Raw genomic sequence first — 19,542 nt, 5'->3', positions numbered from 1 at the left:
GTAACAGTGGAGGGGAGACAGGCGACCCAGGCAGAGACCCTGGTGACAGCGGGCCAACTCTGGCTGCTTCGTACAGCCTGTCCTAGTCATGTCATTGTAGTCCTATGCCCCAGCTGTCCTTGTCACCAGGGTAAACACCTTCCATCTCCACTCAGCCAAGAGGAGGGGATGTGGATTTCCCCTTTCTTTTCCTGTGGGCTGGCACAGATAGCCATCCCCATCCCCACAGCAATGAATGAGGGCTCAGCCATACCACAGATAACAGGCCAGATCCCTCACCTCTCTTCCCCTTCACAGCATCAAGCAGGCAGGTGGGACAGTTTATCCTTAAACACCCCCTCCTCATCCCCCTCAACCCTCTTGTCACTTTATCTTCTCCATTTCCTCCTCCTCCTCCTCTTCCATCTGTGCAAGGGTTTGCATCTCTCCTCTTCCTCCCCCCCATCTGTACACCCTTCCCTTTCTCCCATCGCATCAATAGCGAGCTGTCTTTCTCCTCTCTTCCCCAGGGCAATGAGTACTCCCTCCCAGCTCTGACCCCTGGTCTCGATGAAGTCAAATCAAGTCTATCCACCTCTGCTAACCCAGACCTGGGGACAAATGTGTCAGGACCCCAGACGTACCCTGTGGTGACCGGTAAGCTGCCTGACCAAACAGCAGAACCAAGCTTTTTATTTATTTCCCTCATCACCATTAGCTTCTGCTTTTTCTGCTAATGCAAGATACCCCTCTGTGGCAAACAAGGAAAGAGACAGAAAGACTGTGGGGAAAATAAGAGCTCAACAGAAGTTTGAAATTCAGTGTTGGCAGTTTTGGGTACACTTAGATGTGTTCAGGTGTAAAACAAAGATAGGCAAACCCAGATGTGAATCACGAACTTGTGTGTCCAGATGGGGCTTAAGGTTGGGATGCTGGTGAAGGACAAATATGTCCAAATATGCACTGTGATTGTTTTCCTTTGTATCTGAGAACAACAGGGTCACGGCTTACACAATCTCCACTTGGTTTTCTTTTGGAGAAATAATAGTTTAAGTTTTATTCAGCCCTGTCACTTGGAAGGGGCATTTGCAAATTAAAAACTGAAATCTGCTAAACTGTGACTGCTAAACTCCCTCCTCCTCAGGTCTACGAGTCTCCTAGGAAAGCTGGCAAAAATACTTGTTCACAGCCTTTCCTCATGTGTGGGTACATTAAACTCAGGTGTGTCTGGGAGAGTAGAAACTGCGAGCGAGCATATGAAACCAGACAAATGGGGATGCAGAGAAATAGGAGGCAATCCTGTAGCAGTTGCTTCACTGAAACTTCCTTTTTACTGGTGCCACAGGCAGAACCTGAGTGGCACAGGTTGGCCTGGGGCCATGGGTCACTCCCATACTGTCCTGATTACTGGTGTAGGCTGCCTGTCCTGTGTCTAGAGCCATAAGGAAGTATTCTGGTGCCACAGCACTTCTTCTCGAGGCCTTAGTTGCCATCAGTGGCTGCTCACACAGCTACAGAGTTGCATATCTCCTCCCGGGTAGCTAAAGTGGCTGCAAGGCTCAAGTGACTTGCCCCGTTTGGTATATCCCCCTTTCTCAGCAACTTTTGTAGCCCCTCTAGAAACCTTGTGGCAGAAGTTGAGAATCAACTCATGACAAAGAGGTTGAAGTCCTGTTAGCAAGGGAAGAAGCTTCTTGTCCCTTGACCAAAAAGTTGTTCCGTGGTGGCGCAAAATCAAGAGCATTGGAATATGTATCTCAATTTTTATTTGCAGAAGCCCCAGCTAATAACCCCTGATGTCAGGGCAGCTCGTGGCTGAGGCAGGCAGTCATTTCTTGTTCAGCAAACACTGAGCAAAGGCATATTGTTGCATACAACTTTTGGCTACCAAGAACTTTGGGACCAGGAAGGATTAGTAAGAGTTAACTCAAGCACAGTGGACATCCAGTGTGTCTACAAAATCACATGGGAGATGAACTATATTATTCAGGAAATGTCTAGAAAGTATGACATCCAAGACCTTTTTCATGGCTTTTACAGCTAACAGGCTTGATTCAGAATCCTTGTAGCCATGCAGGTTTTTAGCCAACCAGGGAAAAATGGCTTAGGTGTGGCAAAATTGTTCTTTCTTTGTATTTGTAAAACTCAGCTGTTGTTCATCTACTGTTTGGCAGATCCACATCTCTTACAGGAAATATCTTCGTCTTTGAGGGGAAAGCCAGTAGGAGAGCAAGGCAAATCCCCACCGCTAAATGTAAAGGTGATGTGTCTACAGTCAGAGTTTAAGATTCAAAGAGGCCATGAAAATAAGTCTTTTTGGTCCTTTTGCCTAAGCGAAGATGGTGCATTCTAGCATGTCAATGTGAGAGGAGGCTTCCTGAAGGCTGGACCACTACACAAGCCTTGGACATGACTCTCACAAGGGCACAGCAGGAGACAGATTTGGCCTTACAGAATAGACTATAGGCTGAGAAACAAAATTTTCATCATGTCCCTCCCACCCTGTGCTACCCCTACTCTGTTCCCTGCCACATTCCCTGCTCAGCTTGAGAACATCCCCATCTGATCCATCTGGATCCAAGAGTGAGAAAAGTTCATTTCAGACCCAGCTTGACATTCCCAGGTGGCAACTTAGCACTAACATCTCAATCTGTATGCGACATTTCAATCAGTGCAGAGGAACAAAAGCAGAACTATTAGCACTGGGAGCTGTTCACTGGTGGTAATGATGGAGAAACTCAGAAACTAGAAATTAAAAGGGGAAGCAAAAGCCCCTCAACACCCTGAAAGGCATCAGGGGAAGAGGGGCGGAGAATTTTTCCCGTACACTTAGGCCAAGATCCAATGTTTGGATTAATGGTGCCATTACCCAAGAAAGGACTTCAAATAATGCTCATTCTTAAAATGTTTTTGCTGGCAATTAAATGGTTGCAGGTATTGATCTTCATTGATCCGATGTTCTCAATTTGCATAATCTATTAAAGATGAATGATTCATGATATGTTTGCTATGGGGCTGGACAATGCGTTCAGGAAGGACCAGAGATGTGAGGAACTCAGTCCTGCTTCCTGATCTACCCCAGCTAGGAAATTAAGGAAGAGGCATGCAGATTTCTTTAGTATCACCCAGGTCCTCCTCCCAGGAAGGGATGTTGGCGTAATAGTGAAACAAACCTACCCATTCAGGGTACAAATTCTGTGTGGAGTCACTTCACAATGTGAGATTTAGTGCTTCAGTCTACAAGCAAGTCTCCTCAGCTTAGTCTTCCCAGACAGAAAAAAGCATAGCTAGGTCTTTCCAAACCATAGCTGTATGATACCAGATCATACAGTCTTCAGAAACTCTTCCTTTCTGAAGACTTAAGAGAAAATCCTTCTCTCTGGCTCATGACCTAGCTGTCCTCAGCAAGCTCTTCCAGCTCACACCATTCTGAGACTACACCCCTCCAAAAGCCATCAAACCCTCAAAATATGTACCTACCTAACGTCATGAAATGTAGTGAGATAGTTAAGGAATAGTGCTGCTGAAGTTCCTTTGTCTGGGAGCTTCTTGGAACTGAAGAGGTGGAAATGCTGCAAAACAGGCAGCAACCTCTTCAACGTGCTAGAAGGCCTTCCCCAAAGTCTTGGGCACCTGTTCAAAGACACAGCTTAGCACCACAGCTATGTACAGCCCAGCCTTGCCTAGTACTGCCAATATCAAACACTCCCTTTCAGACAATCATTCTACTAACATATGGCTCACTTATTACTCAAATCTCTGAAAGCAAGTAAATAAAACCATTTTTTTTACTATGGATGAGACAGATCATCCTTATTTCTCCCTATTAAGAATGTGCAAGGAATGTCCGTGAATGAGTTGTCACTTAGTGACTTGTTGGACACTAGGCTAGGAAACCTACCCTGCTGTCCCTCTTATGGAACAGACAATGCAGAAATTTTCAACTGCCTTGTGAAGATTCAGAGAGAAAAAAGTTCATGGATTTTACTTTCCTCCAGACCTCCCCTCTCTGGCATACAATCAGGGGTTTTTTTCAGGTTAATTTTTAAAAAATTCATACATGAATGTATGCAAAAAAGTTGGAATTACTGACAAAAAGGGATGCTTGCTATACTTGAAAGACATAAAGTAGTATTCAAACAGAATCCAATTTTCAGGAAAGCTGTGATGCTAATCATGGGGAAATCACTGGCTAGATACTTGGAAAGATTTTCTGAAATGCTAAACAATCCTTTGAGAACTTTAGCCTCCTGCAAGGTGAAAAGATATTATTTCCTTTGTTTCAGATTAGCAAGTGAAACAAAGAGAATTTAGTTCAGTAACCTGGTCATTTAAAATGAAGAAACAAACTCTCATGCGAAAAAGCAGAAACATTTGTTTTCCTCAAATTAAGTGCATTAGAGTAGGTATGAAAGGATGAAATCTATTAGTTTTAAAATAGGGCTCTTAAACCAATCCAAATTCCTCCTTATAGCTGTCCTTTCCTCTGGTTCTTAAATAATGTTTTTAATGCAAAACCTGCTTAGAAAAGCTTGCTTTTTCTGTTCTAGTATATTTAGGAAGTCAGGGAACTTATGGTCATTTTATTTAATTAGCATGAATAATTACAAATACTGTTTTTAATTTAATTCTAATTTCCATCCAAATATAACTTGACACAGATAACAAGTAAAAAGTTAATAATCTAATAAAATAATAATATGGACTCATCGTTCACTATTTTTCCATGCAATAATATGTGAAGACAAATTATATTAAACAACATAATTGCTTAAATAAATGTGCACATAATGTAGTTCATCTACTTAGCAAAACTGAAATAACTATGTTTAGGGTGAATTTTGTATTTGTCAAAATATTTGTTACATCCCATAAAATTCAAGTTTGTAGAGAACAGTCTCACAGTGGAAATGTAAGACAAGTTGATCCAGTTTGCTGTTTTAAATCATGACTAAAACTGACCATTACATTCAGTTGTACTTCTAATATTACAGTGAGAGTGGAAGTATTTCCTTCTCCTTTTCCTTGTTTCTGCTGGTGAAAAATTCCTGTCTTATTCCAGTCTACTTTAGCCTCTGATCCCAGCGAGCAACTTCTCTGGCCAGGGCTTGACTCATCTGACTTAAAAAAACCTGTTTAGCAAACTGCTGCAGCCACCAGCAGGCAAACAGCCTCTTGGGCACAGCTCTGGGTGCTCCAATGCCCTGAGAATGGAATATGATAATTATTCATGCATCTGCTACAAGGCTGTTACTATCCTGCCTCACTAAAATGAAGATAGTATTTTTTGTGAGCAAACTTCTCGTATTTAAGATGAGGAACTGGCAAAAGCAGAAGTCCACAGGACCTCCAAGTTTAATTACCAGTTTCCCCTCTTTAAAAAGAGATAATATCTTCTTATCTAGTCAAAGTCTTTTTTTGTAAAAGCAAAAGGTGTTAGTATTCTTCTCTGGGACCAAATGGCTGAGAGTGATAGATGGTCAGATGAATGATTCCTGAAACAGACAGGAATGGGGGTGGAGGGGAAGGAATCATATAAACTATTTGTATGCATTCAGTGAAATTTTCACTGACAGTAACTTTATGATGCTGAAAAAAAACAGCTGGTGGGCTTTAAAGGCATATCCAACTGAAGAACATAGAAATGGATGGGCCTAAAAGAAATAATATCTTTGCTTTCCTTAAATTAGCATTTAAGTGGACAATAGCAGTGAGTGAAAATAATGTCATATAATGACAATAGCAGTGAATTGGCATTCTCAGTCCAATTTCCTTCAGCAAGAGGACAGCATTGCAGGCTGCCACACTCTATGCTGCTGGACAAAAGGGGACTTTTTTAGAGAAAATAATTGTATTATATTGTCTTTCCAGCAATTCAAGTTTTGTTTTTTCTTCTGAGGTTAAATGAAGGATCCAATGAGTACAATTTTGATAAAAATTCTTATGATGTAGACATTTGCCCAATGTAGCGAAGACTGTGCTCTATACCTGAGTTAAGCAGATATTAATAACTTTTGGTGTTCATCAGCTGTACTGGATTTAATCAGGCCCACTTTTTGTACAACCAAAATTGCCCACTGCTGTCTTTCAGAGAAATTGAGAACTTAGAGTAATCTTTGTCCCATCTTTTTAAGTTTACAACTGCTGTGGGCTACCAAGGAAGATCTATCCTATATCTTGTGATCAGTAAAATACCATTACGATGAAACCTTGGAGCTATTATAACGAGGACTGCATGAAAAACTAACACGTTTTGCATTGCCCAGTGTATATTTCCAAAGCATCTTGTTTAAGAGGTAACACTCAAATCACGAAACAACAAGGAAGAAGCACGTGCTACATTTCAAGACAGGCAGAACTTGCCAAATCCAATGGGCTGGGACTCAAGAAAGGGGACTCCACTGAACTTCTCTGTTTCTAAAGTGCACAAGTTGCATGCACATCTTACTCCCCTCTACCCAGGACTTCAAAGCATATCTTCCTTCTTTAGCTCCATCTTTAAACAAATGTACTGAGACCCACATGAAATAGACTCCAGTAGAGTTCCCAAGTGATTAATCAGTATTCAAGTAGCTTCAAAGAGTAAGTCCAGATCACAGGTCTACTGGAAGCTCCATGCTTTACTCTATATGAAGGGTATAAAATTTTCTCTTCAAAGTAATATATAGAGTTAGCAGGTCAGTTTACTTGGAAAAAGCAGCAGTTATCAGATCAGACATAAAATCTAGATTTATAACATTCAGTTTAATGAAAAAATACAGAAAATACATTACAAGATTTGATGTGGGATGCGGTCACAACAGCTTTGACTCTTAGGGGAAAGCAGCCCAAGGTTGTTTCTTTAAACATGTACTCAACTATGTAATGGGCTAAGAACATGAATGAATGTGTGCACAAACAGAAAAAAACCTCAACACCCAAGGTTCACTCTGCAGTCAGTAGGAGGACAAGTAAGTTATGACGAGAAGCAGGTTACTATTAGCACACCTATAAGTTCTTCTAGCAAAGGTCTGTTGTGATCAGAGAAGAGAAAAAACACAAGACAGTATTTATTTTATGTTCAACTTGCAAAATGCTCTCACAACAGAAAATATAGGAAACTAAGAATAGAAAAAGTGATTCTTTTGATGTGACAGTAAGCAAAAGCAAACAATATGCTGTGTGAGTCCTATCTGGTCTTTTGTATGGCTTTTGGAATTAGAGGCAAAATCATCACAAGGGAGGAAGTGATGTAACTCCACTGCCTATAGTGTAAACACACCAGTCCATGAGTTCTGAGGACCCAGTCCCATTCTGTTTATCACAATGAAACTTTTCTAAGGAATAGAGAACACAAATACAGAAAAAGATGTTTCAGAGGTGGGTGGAAGGATAGAATTCAAAATGCCTGAGATAAGATTCAGCTTTGGCATAGGGTTCCTACACTTAACTTGAGTATTCTTCTCTGGACTCAGCTCCTCACAGATAAAAGAGTGATCCCTAAGCAATGCTGTAAGGATATGTGTTGTAAAGGGTGGGGCATTGGGGTCATACAAATATTTGATAGAGATCTCAGAAAAAGACAAAGAACAGGAAATATTGTCAAGATGGTAAGCAGGGTTGAGTGGGTGTGTAAAAGTCATCCCTCATGCATGGATGTACCATCTTGGTATTCTTTGTGTACTATAAAGAAAAGCAGCACTGGATGCAGATAGCTTATTCTCTAGGAAACTAGCAATAAAAACCAAGCAGCTTATGTAGTCCTGCAACCAGCACCCACTCCACTTCCTTCCCTTCAGCAGGAGAGAGCATGATAAAAGCTGAGATGAGTCTCCATAGGAACCCGAAGCTGTGAATCTTCCTCTCACTCTGTCTGGCCAAAATCCCTTCATTCACAGCAGGAATTTAGGCTAGAAATTATCAGTTCTTGCTCTCCGCCAAAATAACAGAGGAGGGGGTTAGAATGGAAGTAAAACAACCATAACTCAGAAAATACAGTCAGAAAGAGTGGAGTAGGTGATTCACAAAATGTTGTCCTCTGCTATGTTTCCAGCTATTTCCCCACCCTGATGACTTTCAAGTTTCCCCCACCATAACAGTGGGTGATTTTCTTTGCCACCTATAAACAAGAATATTGTTCGCCTTCTAGAAGAATAAAGGAGACCGAGGCAGGAATAGATTTCTGCTGCTTGGGAAAGGGGTTGGAAACTTATTCCACTCCCCTCTCATTTGATTACAGGTTGGTATTCCAGCTTTAGGAGAAAGATATACCTTGGGATTCAGTGAAGGAGACTTACTAAGAAACACTCCCAACAAAACATAGACAAGCCAAAATTGCACTGCTCCACAGATTGCTGGCAGTAGTGGGACTTGGGATAGGCAGGGGCAAGTTCTCCATCACAAATATGAAAGAATTAGAGAATGGGGAAAATCAAAATTGAAAACATAAAAGATGCAGCTGAAGTTTGAGGTGGTTAAAATGAAAAATGAGACTGTGCCATTCACAGATGGATAGATAGATCAATCAATTGATTTCATATACAGTGACATGCTTTGGAGCTATAATTCACTGCTGGGGCAATTTTTTCAGCATAGAAGTGAAAGGAGTTATACCAGAGACAGAATTCAGGTGCTTTTAGTCAGCGGAGAGTTGGACGACAAAGGAGTAAAAAATGGCAAATGCCATCCATCAGTAAAGATACATGGGATATAAATTATGTTTGTGCAGTTGCAGAGTGTAGAGAGAAAGACAGACAGATAAATAGACACATATAAGTCTGAGTTTTGGTTGGGCAATCATTCGCTGTCTGACCTTATCCTCGCCTCCTTTCCACTATTCTTAGAAAGAAGAGTGTTTAGCATTATTGTGTTCAAGTCTCTTTGCCATGTTACTGTTGACTTCTTTATCCCCCCACACACTGAGTAAGTGGTGATGCCTCTGAAAGGTGCAAGGAATTTTTCTTCATAAGCCTTGATGTGCTCAAGAGAGGGCTGGGCTCATCTCTACTGTGAGTCTGACAGGGGTTTTAACAGCCTCACAACATTGGGACAAATAGCTCCTGGTCCCTTAACCCTTCCCAGCTTTGCAAGGCAAGGCCTAGCACTGTTGTTCCCATTGCAAGGGCTTTACACAGTCTTTCAGGCTGAAATCCTCTCTGTGGTGGCTGGGCAGAGCGGAAATCCAGGGGCTGGATCAGATTGGCCTAATGCTACAGCAGCTTAAGCGGTCTGTTTTACCAGAGATTATGGTTTCACTTACACAGAGCGCCTGAAAAATGCTGCGGTTTAGGAAGGATTATAGCTGAAAATTCCATGCTTTAAAAGAGAAATAAAGCAGGGGAGGGACTAGGAAACACAACGTGCCTGGGGGCTGTGCAAACAGGATTAACCCCTGCCCAAAGCACCTCTTGCTTCTGCCCACCCACGCTTCCATGTCCACCTTATTCTCCACCCTTTCTTCCTCAGCAGCTCCCCACACCTGCTGTCTCTTGTACTATAAAGAGAGTTGAAATAGGAGTATGGAAAATGCCCAGGACCGAAGTGCCCCACTTTATTTATGTAACACTGTCAAATTATTTCCTTGAAAAATATCACTTCACTCGTAGCCTGTGAAAGCTCAGGGAACTTTTGGACTTCTGCCTGCAGATAGGTCTATTCATCCAAATTATCTTGTATCAGCATTATTTGGATAAAGGCTTCAAGCACTCCCAGAATGCTGGTGGTGACTCTGCCTGTTTGGCCTGAAAGTAAATCTGTGCATTCCTTGCCATCTGACAGAGGATGCAGGAGAAAAATAGCTTGGGGGGGTTCTCGATCTACAGAGACTGGCACTGGCACATGAAGGCTCACTAGTGGGCAGTAGGACAGTGTATGGTTGTAAAAGGCAGAAGCTGGGTGCTGATGTGCTGCCTACTCTGGGGACTTTGTTAACTGTAAAACAAAATCCAGATACCCCAACTTCCATTCCCCATATCCTTCATAAAAGGTCCTTGCCAAACAGAGCTTTGTAGCAAAAAGGGAAAAGAAATTACAATCCTCACTTAGCATAGTGACTTCACCTAGTGAACAAAATGAAGAGGAAGTGTATCCCTCTTGGCCAGGACTGATTGTTCCCAATTAATTGAAACACAAGCATATGTCTTTGCTGCAAAGGAGTCTTGGTGATGAGAGACCTTTGCTGGCCACTCATGTTGGAAGTACTTGGAGTAGAACACAGATGTCATTCTTGCCAGGTAGCAAATCTTTAGGAAACAAATATCTCAGGGTAAACAGCATTCACAGAGAGAAATTGCCCAGCCCTTTATTGTCTAGGTGGGCACTACAGCCTTGCAACAAGGTGCCTAAAGTTAATTAAGCCAGTTCTAAATTAATGAAGTCAGATTTATGACCTAATTATATGTCACATTTCTATTTCTCTGTATAAATCAAAACCACCAGAACTAACTTATTTCATAGGCCATTGGCAATAGTTGCCATCACAGCAGAGAGATGGCTTTCATTTATTGGCTTGAATTTGTTTACCTGAGGATGGACGGTTTGCTAGATCATTTGGATTGGATCTGATCACATCATCCATGCTTTGCTTTCAGGTGTCCAAATACAGGACTCTATTACTGCTGACCCAACAGCAATGAGTGTTCTGGAGTACTCATGCTTTAGGTCACAGAGTTCTCTGATTCCCAAACATCCTACTGGGCCAAGTTAGGAACAGTGGTAAAGATCAATCTATTGTGCCTGTGAAAATCTGCACATCAGAAATGGAGGCCCAATGCAAGCAACAAGGAAAAGCAGACCTTTTACAAGTCCCCCACATTTCCTCTCTTCCATTATGTCTCTCTGTCAAGGTGTCTATCTAGCAAAACTACACTCGGGGAGCAAGCAGAGTCAGCCTTGGCTGTTTTTATGGTTAAATCTCCAAAATGTGCTACTGTAAACAAGATCAATTGATTGATCCATCTGTCTATCCACCTATTAATTGCACAGTCACATTTGTATTTTAACCTCAAACTCCAGCTATATAATTTTTGTCAAGCTTTTAGGAAATTTGGGTAGAGAAGCTTTGGCCATTACACCCAGCAATCTGTTTCATAGATGCTTATAGCAAAGCTACTCTCCTGAGGAAGGTTACCTTGGGTTTGAAAAGAAAAAGTGCAGTTCCTTGGGCCAAACTGTGTAAGTGTAGCATCTTCATATGCCCTTGGCCAGCAAAAAAAAACAGCAGGAAAGGGAGCACAAAAGCTTCAGAGCATTCTTCTTCCCAATCCTATGCTTGTTCCTGTCCTCCCTCTCCTGCATGTTCCCTCCCTCACCTCTCCTCTTCTTGCCTCCATTCCTCCCCTCTGCCACTGCACTCCATTCCCCTCATCTCCTGCTGCTCTGCAGAGGCATTCCTGCAGTCCGAGCCTAGCCCCCAGGCACATTTACTGCTGTTGTCTCAGCACTGGCTCCTCTGATCTACTCCTAGCCTTTTTATTTTTATTTTTGTTTTAAAATTAATTTCCCTGTAGATTTTAACCACTCCATTTTCATTTACCCATTTTGTTCTTCCTCTCCTCCCTTCCCCACCCTCCTCTTCCTTCCCCTGTTCCCTTTGTCTGTCTGTGTCCATCCCTTACCCTACCACAGAAAACCTCTCCTCTCCCCTCAGTATAAAGCAAGAGCCTCATGGAGCCTCTCTCACCCCTTTCACCCCCACCACGCCGGTCGGCTCTGGGCAGGCTGATCTTCAGCCCTTCCACATGGCCCTTTCAGACGATGCGTCCACGCCTTGCTACAGTGCCTTCCTTCATCATGGTGCCCACTTTGGGCAGTCCAGCAGCCAGCCTCTGATAGCAGGTAACCGGCCTTGGCCGCAAACTGAGTGGGGATGCTGTAGGCAAGGGGTTCAGTTTCGTCTGATGGGGAGGCAAGTAAATGCTGCAAGCTCTTTGAGTGCAAGTGGGAACCAGAGCAACCATGTTCCAAGTTTGCATCTGCAGCATATGTTCTCAGCTCCATGGAGAATCAAAAAGTTTTCATGCCTGTCCTTCATTTTTAGAATAAAATGGGAAAAGAAGCTGTAACTATCTAGAAGTGACCGGGCATCCCAGTTGGATTGGGTTTGGGACTTAGTATAGAAACACGCATATTGGAGAATCCTGTGTTGACTCAGTAGTCAGTGTCCCCGAGTACTGCAGGCACAGAATACAGTGTGCTAGCGTAAGGTAGATGACAGCAGTGTGAAGATCCCAGCCAGCTCTAGGCTGACCTGGGTTGTTCAGCATGGGTCACAGCTACTAAGTCAGATAGACACAGGCAGTTTGTGAGCACTGCCATAACTAGCTGTGAACAGTATTTGAGTCACCTGGTTTGGGAGTGTCAGTGTGAGCTGGTGCCTTCACACAGTAGACCAAGCAGTTAAGAAACTCAGCATCATGTCTGAATGTCAAGAGCAGCCAAAGGAATACAGAGCTGAAGTAGGTGGCCTTTAAGGGAAAAGCAGAAGTGAAGAAATAGATTGCAGAAGATGGCAGCATTTATGACCAGCAGGCAAGAGGGAAAAATTAGGAGGAAGGTCAAGCTTCAGGTAGGTACTAAGGGAAACTCCTGAGCCAGGTGACAGAAGCAACATTGCTGCAGAATCTCAAGGGTGACTTGGGTGAAATAGTGGGTATCATCTTGGGTGACCACTGACCATTTTTCAAAGGATGAAATCTGGGCTTTTTCAGAACAGACAAGTCTTAGTTCAGATCACAGTTCCTAATACTCAAGAAACATATCTTACTTCTGCCTCCTTCATGTTCCTATATTATTTTTCACTTTTGACTTAATATCCTTCCTTTGTCATGTGAGATTTCCATTTCCACATAGGAAAACAGCAGGTAACAGCAGAGAAGGCTTCTGTTCATGAGACCATCTTGGTCCTACCTTAACTGCAGTCAGTAAGAGCCTCTGAGTTCTGGGAACTTCCTAAGCAAAGAAGTGGCTCCAACAGTACAGATATTTGGGAATACTGTTACGTATGATCATCTTCTAGCCTAGAAGGCACTGTGATTCTTGAGAGGCTCAAGCCTTAGGACTCTTATAGGGAATTAGACATAGGACAAAGTGTTCAAAAGCATAAACAATGTCACAGTGATTAGGTGCTGTTCCTCACTCAGAAGGTTCTTGCAGGAAGAAGAATGGCTGCAGTTGGAAGCATATTATGAGCTAGCTTTGCCATAGCCCTGCAGTACAAGAATTTAATAATCCTGTCTACTTGTTTGTAATGGGAGGAGGTTATGGAAGGGGCCTGTTTTATGTAACAGCATTTTAAGAGGTTTCTCTGTGAGACTCTTACTGATGTTACCGATACAGTACTTGTTCATTATCTTCTTTTTCAAGACTGAGATTATGACAAATGATCACTTCCCAACAAATTTTCCATGCTCAGTTTTGGACATCAACCTCCACGTGCTCATGTCTGAATAAAAACACAGGGGCATATGTGCACACATCAAGTAGCAGAAAGAGTGTATACGTGATCCCACCTGAATGAAAATGTCAAAACAAATTAATTTTGCCTGCAGCTAGATAATGTTATCTCTAACTTTTCAGTGACACTGTTTTCTCATTCATCATTTGTTGTTTTTTCTCAGGTTAGTCAATAAATGAAACTAAAAGAACAAGAATTTTAAGCGTAAAAATTTCTTGCCTTAAACCAAAGTGAGAAAGAAATGACTATATCTACCAGGTGTTATTCATACAGTTTAACATACAGCTACAAGTCACTAAAGGAATGATGGTGATAAAAGAGTAAAAGAGTGCAGTATATTAATCCCTGATACATTATGTATTTATTTTTATCAGTATTGGGGAGTGGCTGGAAAATGGCCCAGCTGTTGACTTAGAGGACATAAGCTAGGAACTTCAGCCACTGATTGGGAACCTCTTCTGGAAGAAAGAATGAACTTGCATTTCTGTTTTCTTGAGTAAATCACCTCAGTAATCCTTACTCAAGACCTGTGAAAGCAATGACACTGGTTTAGCCTGCCTCATCCCAGAGAAACTTCCTCCCTTCAGGTTAATGTTCCATGCTTATTAGTTTTTGCTTTGCCTTGTAACTGTTAATTATTTCTGATTCCCCAGCCAAGGTTCATGCTTGTTCCAGGGTCTGCTTTTATCAGTTATCATTCTGCTGGTAGAGCTAAACCAACGCTTCTTCCTTCATTGGCATATCCCAGCACGGTTCCAGTGACTCCAGTGGTGTTAATGAGCTATATGTAGCCTCTCACTCCTAAAGGTGAATCAGACTCTTGCCAGGAGAGACAAAATTTAACAAAAAAAGAACAAAGACCACAAACTTCTTGGTGAGCTACACTTCACCTAGGGAATGTGAAAGGCTTTTGATGCCTGGAACAGGCTGACATCTCAGTAGGCAGTGTTGGAGGTTGAGCTGTAAATCTCTCAGCAGCTGTGGGGGAAAGATTATCTTAATTTATTTAGCTTTTTGTTTTGTTTTGTTTTTCTTTGTTTGTTTTGTTTTGCTTTGGCTTGAAACTCCCAGCAGCTTCTGAGATTATTTTAGTTCATTTAAATGCAATAAGCACTAACAGCAAATGCCCTTCTGGCTGGCCCATTTTCAGGCTAACCAGTCCAAATGAGGAAATGCCTCTGGCATCAACCAAGAAACCCCCAGCTGCACTTCCTAAGAGAGGAAAAATAAACTACAATCATATACTCAGTCCATACCCCTCTCTACTTCTTTGGGGGTGAAAAGATATCACAACTTAAAGTATTATAAACAAAAACTTGTACCTGTGATAAAAATGAAGTGAGACTCAAACTAATTTGCACGATCCTATTATTACATATAGTACACCAGCACCTGGAAGGAGTCCAACCATTTATGGTTTCGTGATGAGCACTGTGCAAATGTACTAAAAGTGTGCTCTTGCACCAAAGAGTTTGCAGCATAAAAAGAAGCACAGAGAGGTAAAGTGACTTGCCTAAAACAATCAGCAGGTGAATGGCAAAGTCGGGAAGAGAGACATGCACAGAAAACTCTTGGATCACTTCCCAGTGCCTTGCACATTGATCATGCCCTAAAGCAACATCACCACAGTTTTGGAACTGCATCCACTGCATATAGACAGGACCTCAGCTACTCTGGCAATGAATATGCTGCCATTCTCTGTGCAGATCAAGGCCATTTTGATTTAGTTAAAATAGATCCAAAATCTACAATGAAACAAACCAAATTCTTTTGAGCCTCATAAAAGCTAAGTTTTAACATCCATCCTTACAGTGTGAGATCAAAAGTGCCCCAATCTTAACTCAGAATTTTCAGTGGGTGGACAGAACTCAACATAAGAGAAGGCTGTGCAGCAGTTGCCTATCCAGTCATGTGACAGTGGGACAAGAGGTGATACCAAATCAGTATTGAAAGATCTTATCTGTATTGATCACCTGTCCCGATTCTCTCCCTTTTCAGGTCGTGATATGGCAAGTACCACCTTGCCTGGCTACCCACCCCATGTTCCCCCAACTGGACAAGGCAGCTACCCAACATCAACTCTTGCAGGAATGGTTCCTGGTAAGTCAGCTGCCAACCCTCAGTAATGGTGCACACATGTTTGAGCGCTTACCAGCATTGTGAGAGCTGTCACAGCTGGCTTGGCTATCGCTTTGCTGCCATGAAGAGCTATTCTTTTCATAAAGAAACCATCAGGTGCCTATAACCGATGTAGCTAGCAACACTTTTTGTAATGTATCTCTTTCCCCCTAGTAACTGATTCACTGCTGCTATGGGCAGCTAGCTAGCTATAACCTGTGGCAATTAATTGGTAATTAATTAACCCTAGTATTCATTAACTAATGTAATTATTTTCCAATGACTCATGCAGATAATTATGTACTGCTCATGGCTCAAGATACTCACCTATCCACTAGCTAAGGGTGACAACTCACCTTCTGTCTAAATCCATGGCCAGCAAGCTGAAAATTATCAATGGCAATTTAATACCTGCAGTATTTGAAGACCTACTGTCTATATATAGCCTAAACTTACTAAGAACTCAGAAATTATTAACAGCATTTCACGAGAAACTAACTATTCACTCTTAGCAACCAACAACTTAACACCTCCTGTTTGTAAAATATTATCTCCTATCCAAGAAATTACCAACCTAATCCTACATCCAAAGACAAACTCTTTCTCTGATACCCAATGCTTTGGAGAAATACCTTGTCTCAGCATATGGAATCCCCTACTCTTGGAAGAAGAGCGAACCATTTACTCCAGGACAACTGAAGAGTATTACCTCAAGCTCTATTACCTACTCTCCTCTGATGACTGTTGTCCCCAGTAGATAAATGAAGAGGCAGGATTTGCTTTTCCTCAGATACAGTAGCTCAGAACTCAGGACTCATCTGCCACTGATTTCTGCTTTTTATGGCCTATGGTTTGTGAGTCCTGATGATTAAGGGACAGGTACACAGCCCATTCTGCAACCTCTGCTTCTGAAGAGATGAGTCCAGAAATGGAGCCGCAAAAAGTTGAGGACAGAAAGCTCTTAAATTACTATCATATGATTTGCCAGGGCTTATGAGTGGAAAGCCTAACTTAACCCTCACCCAAGTCTCAAAACAGCCAGCTAAATGAACATTAACATTAGTGAGGACAGTGAAAATATAACTGTCAGGAAATGTTTTCAGGTCAAAGTCTGAACATCTTTAAGTGACAAATCATAGAATCACTTGAGTTGAAAGGGACCTTAAAGATCATCTAGTTCAAGCACCCTGTCATGGGTAGACATCTTTACAGAATGTGCAAAGCCCCATCCAGCCTGACCTTGAACAATTGCAGGGACTGGGTATCCACAACCACTCTGGGCAACTTGTTCCAGTGGCAAATTTTAGGGCATGTCCTACACTAAATTATTCAGAGAGGTGGTTTGGCTCCAGAATCGGACATGCACTGAGACAATATAAACTCAATTAACACCTCCCACACAAGTCCCCCCAGTAACAGTAGGTAAATTCAGTTGACAATATTTAGATTGTTTAAGGTCAAAACTTATAGAAGGCCACAGCATACAGAAATTATTCATAATATCAAAATAGCTGGCTCTTTGAGTAGAAACTGTTCAGTGTAAGTTTAATGTCCTCATGACAAGGATGATACTGACTTCTAAACTGGGACAAAAATTTTAAGACCACTAGTATCAGGGGTCATTTATCCAAGAATAATGTATTTCAGCTCCTTGATATGAAGGCTGCAGATAAGATAGTAGTATCCAAAAAAACCCCAAAAAACCCACCAAAAAACACCAGAAATATTCCCCAAAAGAAAAGGAAGATAATTATACAGAAAAAAAAAGTTAAGTTATACTTCAAAGTTAAAAAAATTGTTCTGGTCAAATGGATATCTTCCCATTAAATCTGATGTCAACATTTATTCAGAGGGAGATTTTCCAGTGGCCTACTTGGGCATCCTGCAGTAGTTACTGCATCTTTCAACAGAGCATCAGGTTCTGGCTGTTTCAGTCATACCCCACTGGTCAGACCCAGCCAGGAAGCCCTTTTCTTCCTGTTTTCTAGTGTGACTAAAGCCAACAAGATGGAGATAAAGAGGCTTCCTGGGAAGAAACAGAAGATTTTGCTTTAATGGGTCACTCTGTAGATCTCTGCAGCCACTACTTTGTGTCAGGGGCACAACAGGGGAAATATGAGGAAGAATATAAGAGTAGAGCAAACATGCATTGGAACTTTCTCCAGAGATCTCCCAGCCTCCATGCTGCAGCTAAGGATCTTTTTAAGCCAGACTTCCTTCTATTTAATATTAAAATCTCGATAGGTATTCCCTCTACAAATGTAAAAAAAAAGTCTCCTGAACGCATATAAGCCTTTAACAAGCATAGAAACTTTTACAAGTTTTATACCTAAACTATGTATTTTGTGAAAATTATATCCCTTATTTTTTCTGAGCCTGCCACCTGCTAGGCTCACTTCATGCCTCATCATTTCTGTATTAGAGCACTAAACCAATAAGATTTAAATACAGATGCTGAGAAATAGTGTTGGTAAAGATTCCCTAAGCACAGATTGCACAGAATATAGGCGTCTTGAGATCCTCTGTGCTGACTTGCAACCTCTGCTAGGAGTCCAGTTTGAACTATCAAACACATTGGTGCCAATGGTTTGTTATGTGCCCTCAGGCCAAGAAAGTTCAGGAGCCAGTGCTTTAACTACACTGGAAACAAGAAGTCGGTGAGATGACTGCTCAGGAAGTATCTTTAAGAAACATACTAACATGCAAACAACCTATTGCTAAGATGTGAGAAAACATGGGAAAGAGGTTCTGTCTTCTTTTAACAAAGTGCAGGGCTAAACACACAACTGTTCAGAAATCAGATTTCTAACCCATTCAAAATTCTGATTCCTTGATATTTGCTTTCATCTTGCATTGGTATGAGGAGTCAGAACCTTGCAATAGTTCAGTTTGCAAATATCAGGATGAAACATTTCAATAACATCAACATGTTCTAGATGCCAAGACATATTAAAATAATGAAAGAACTGAAAGGAAATTAAATGAAACAAGAAAGACAAAATGAAACAAAACAAGAAAGTTGAAACATAATACTTTGTTTCAATTTGCAATAACTTCAGAACTTTTCTTTCCAAAATTCTATTGAAGCTGACAAGCTTGAGCAAAACATTTCCATTTCAATGAGACAGCATTTTCCAGTGGAAAACTGTTTCTGAGAAGATTGTTTAACTAGTGCTAATCAAAGCTGCTATTTTCTATCCATGACAACCTTTCACTAGATTTCTACTTGCGTAGCCTAGAGAAAAAGCTTGTCTCCTACATGTAGCACTACATTCGTGCAACATGGCCAGCAAATGCACATGTCTCCGAGGCTTACGTGGATGACGTGACAAGATACATGTTCCTGCTTTTGCCATTCCTCTAACTTCAGGTCCCAGGCTGTAAGCATGGATGAAGGCAAGTGGTCCTGAGCACACACTTGGAAAAGCAGGGGTTAGTCACTCACAGACAGAAGAATCAGGTATTGGGCTACACTCAGCCTACATGTCTGAGGGCAGTTTCCTACAAAGGGTACAGAATACCTTTGATCCCTGTCTTAATTCTTCCTCTTTCCCAGAAAGGACGTCAAGTTTCTGCAAACTGTTTTAGTGAAGTGAGCATCCATTGAAGGAAGTGAAGTTTACACAGAGCAGTGCAGAGCCTGCAGAGGTCTGGGAACGGCAGCGGTAGGGAGTCGTTAAACAGAATCCAATGCTGATGAGGAAATTACACTTGTTTCATTAGTGATCGGGGAAGGCGATAGCTCAGTTCCTCTTGGTCACAGTTGAGCTCAAAAGCTCATTATCCTGCTGCATGCATGCTTTCACTCCTCGTCAATAAACACTGTTTCCAGTGGCTGCCCTCCCTCCTCCCCATGCTCCATAGCTGTGGCTCTTCCTCCTGTGCTTAACCCATGCTTTAACAACACTATAAACAGTTTAGGGTGGCAACTCAGCAGGGAGTGAGAGAAAAGACTTGAAATATCAGAACAATTTCTCTCCATACAGTGAAGTTATGTCATATGAAACACTTCA

At 41.7% G+C, this 19,542-nt stretch overlaps 1 protein-coding gene across 8 annotated transcripts in view; it reads left to right on the top strand.

Moving 5' to 3' along the window:
* PAX2 (paired box 2) overlaps nt 1-19,542 on the top strand; it is an 82,776-nt gene that overhangs the window by 58,931 nt on the left and 4,303 nt on the right. For 4 of the 8 annotated variants that reach the window (XM_031505242.2, XM_021547957.2, XM_031505241.2 and 1 more), the window contains exons 7-9: nt 510-636; nt 11,584-11,793; nt 15,410-15,511. In XM_031505242.2, coding sequence (XP_031361102.1) covers nt 510-636; nt 11,584-11,793; nt 15,410-15,511 — 439 coding nt within the window. Of the gene's footprint in view, nt 1-509; nt 637-11,583; nt 11,794-15,409; nt 15,512-19,542 lie in introns of those variants that run through there. The other 4 variants (XM_021547997.2, XM_021547981.3, XM_021547990.2 and 1 more) reach the window with 2 other exon arrangements.

This window comes from Lonchura striata, chromosome 7 (assembly GCF_046129695.1).
Source record: "Lonchura striata isolate bLonStr1 chromosome 7, bLonStr1.mat, whole genome shotgun sequence".
NCBI lineage: Eukaryota > Metazoa > Chordata > Aves > Passeriformes > Estrildidae > Lonchura > Lonchura striata.
Note: the sequence above shows the minus strand (reverse complement) of the source record. Positions and strands in the feature narration are given on the sequence as shown.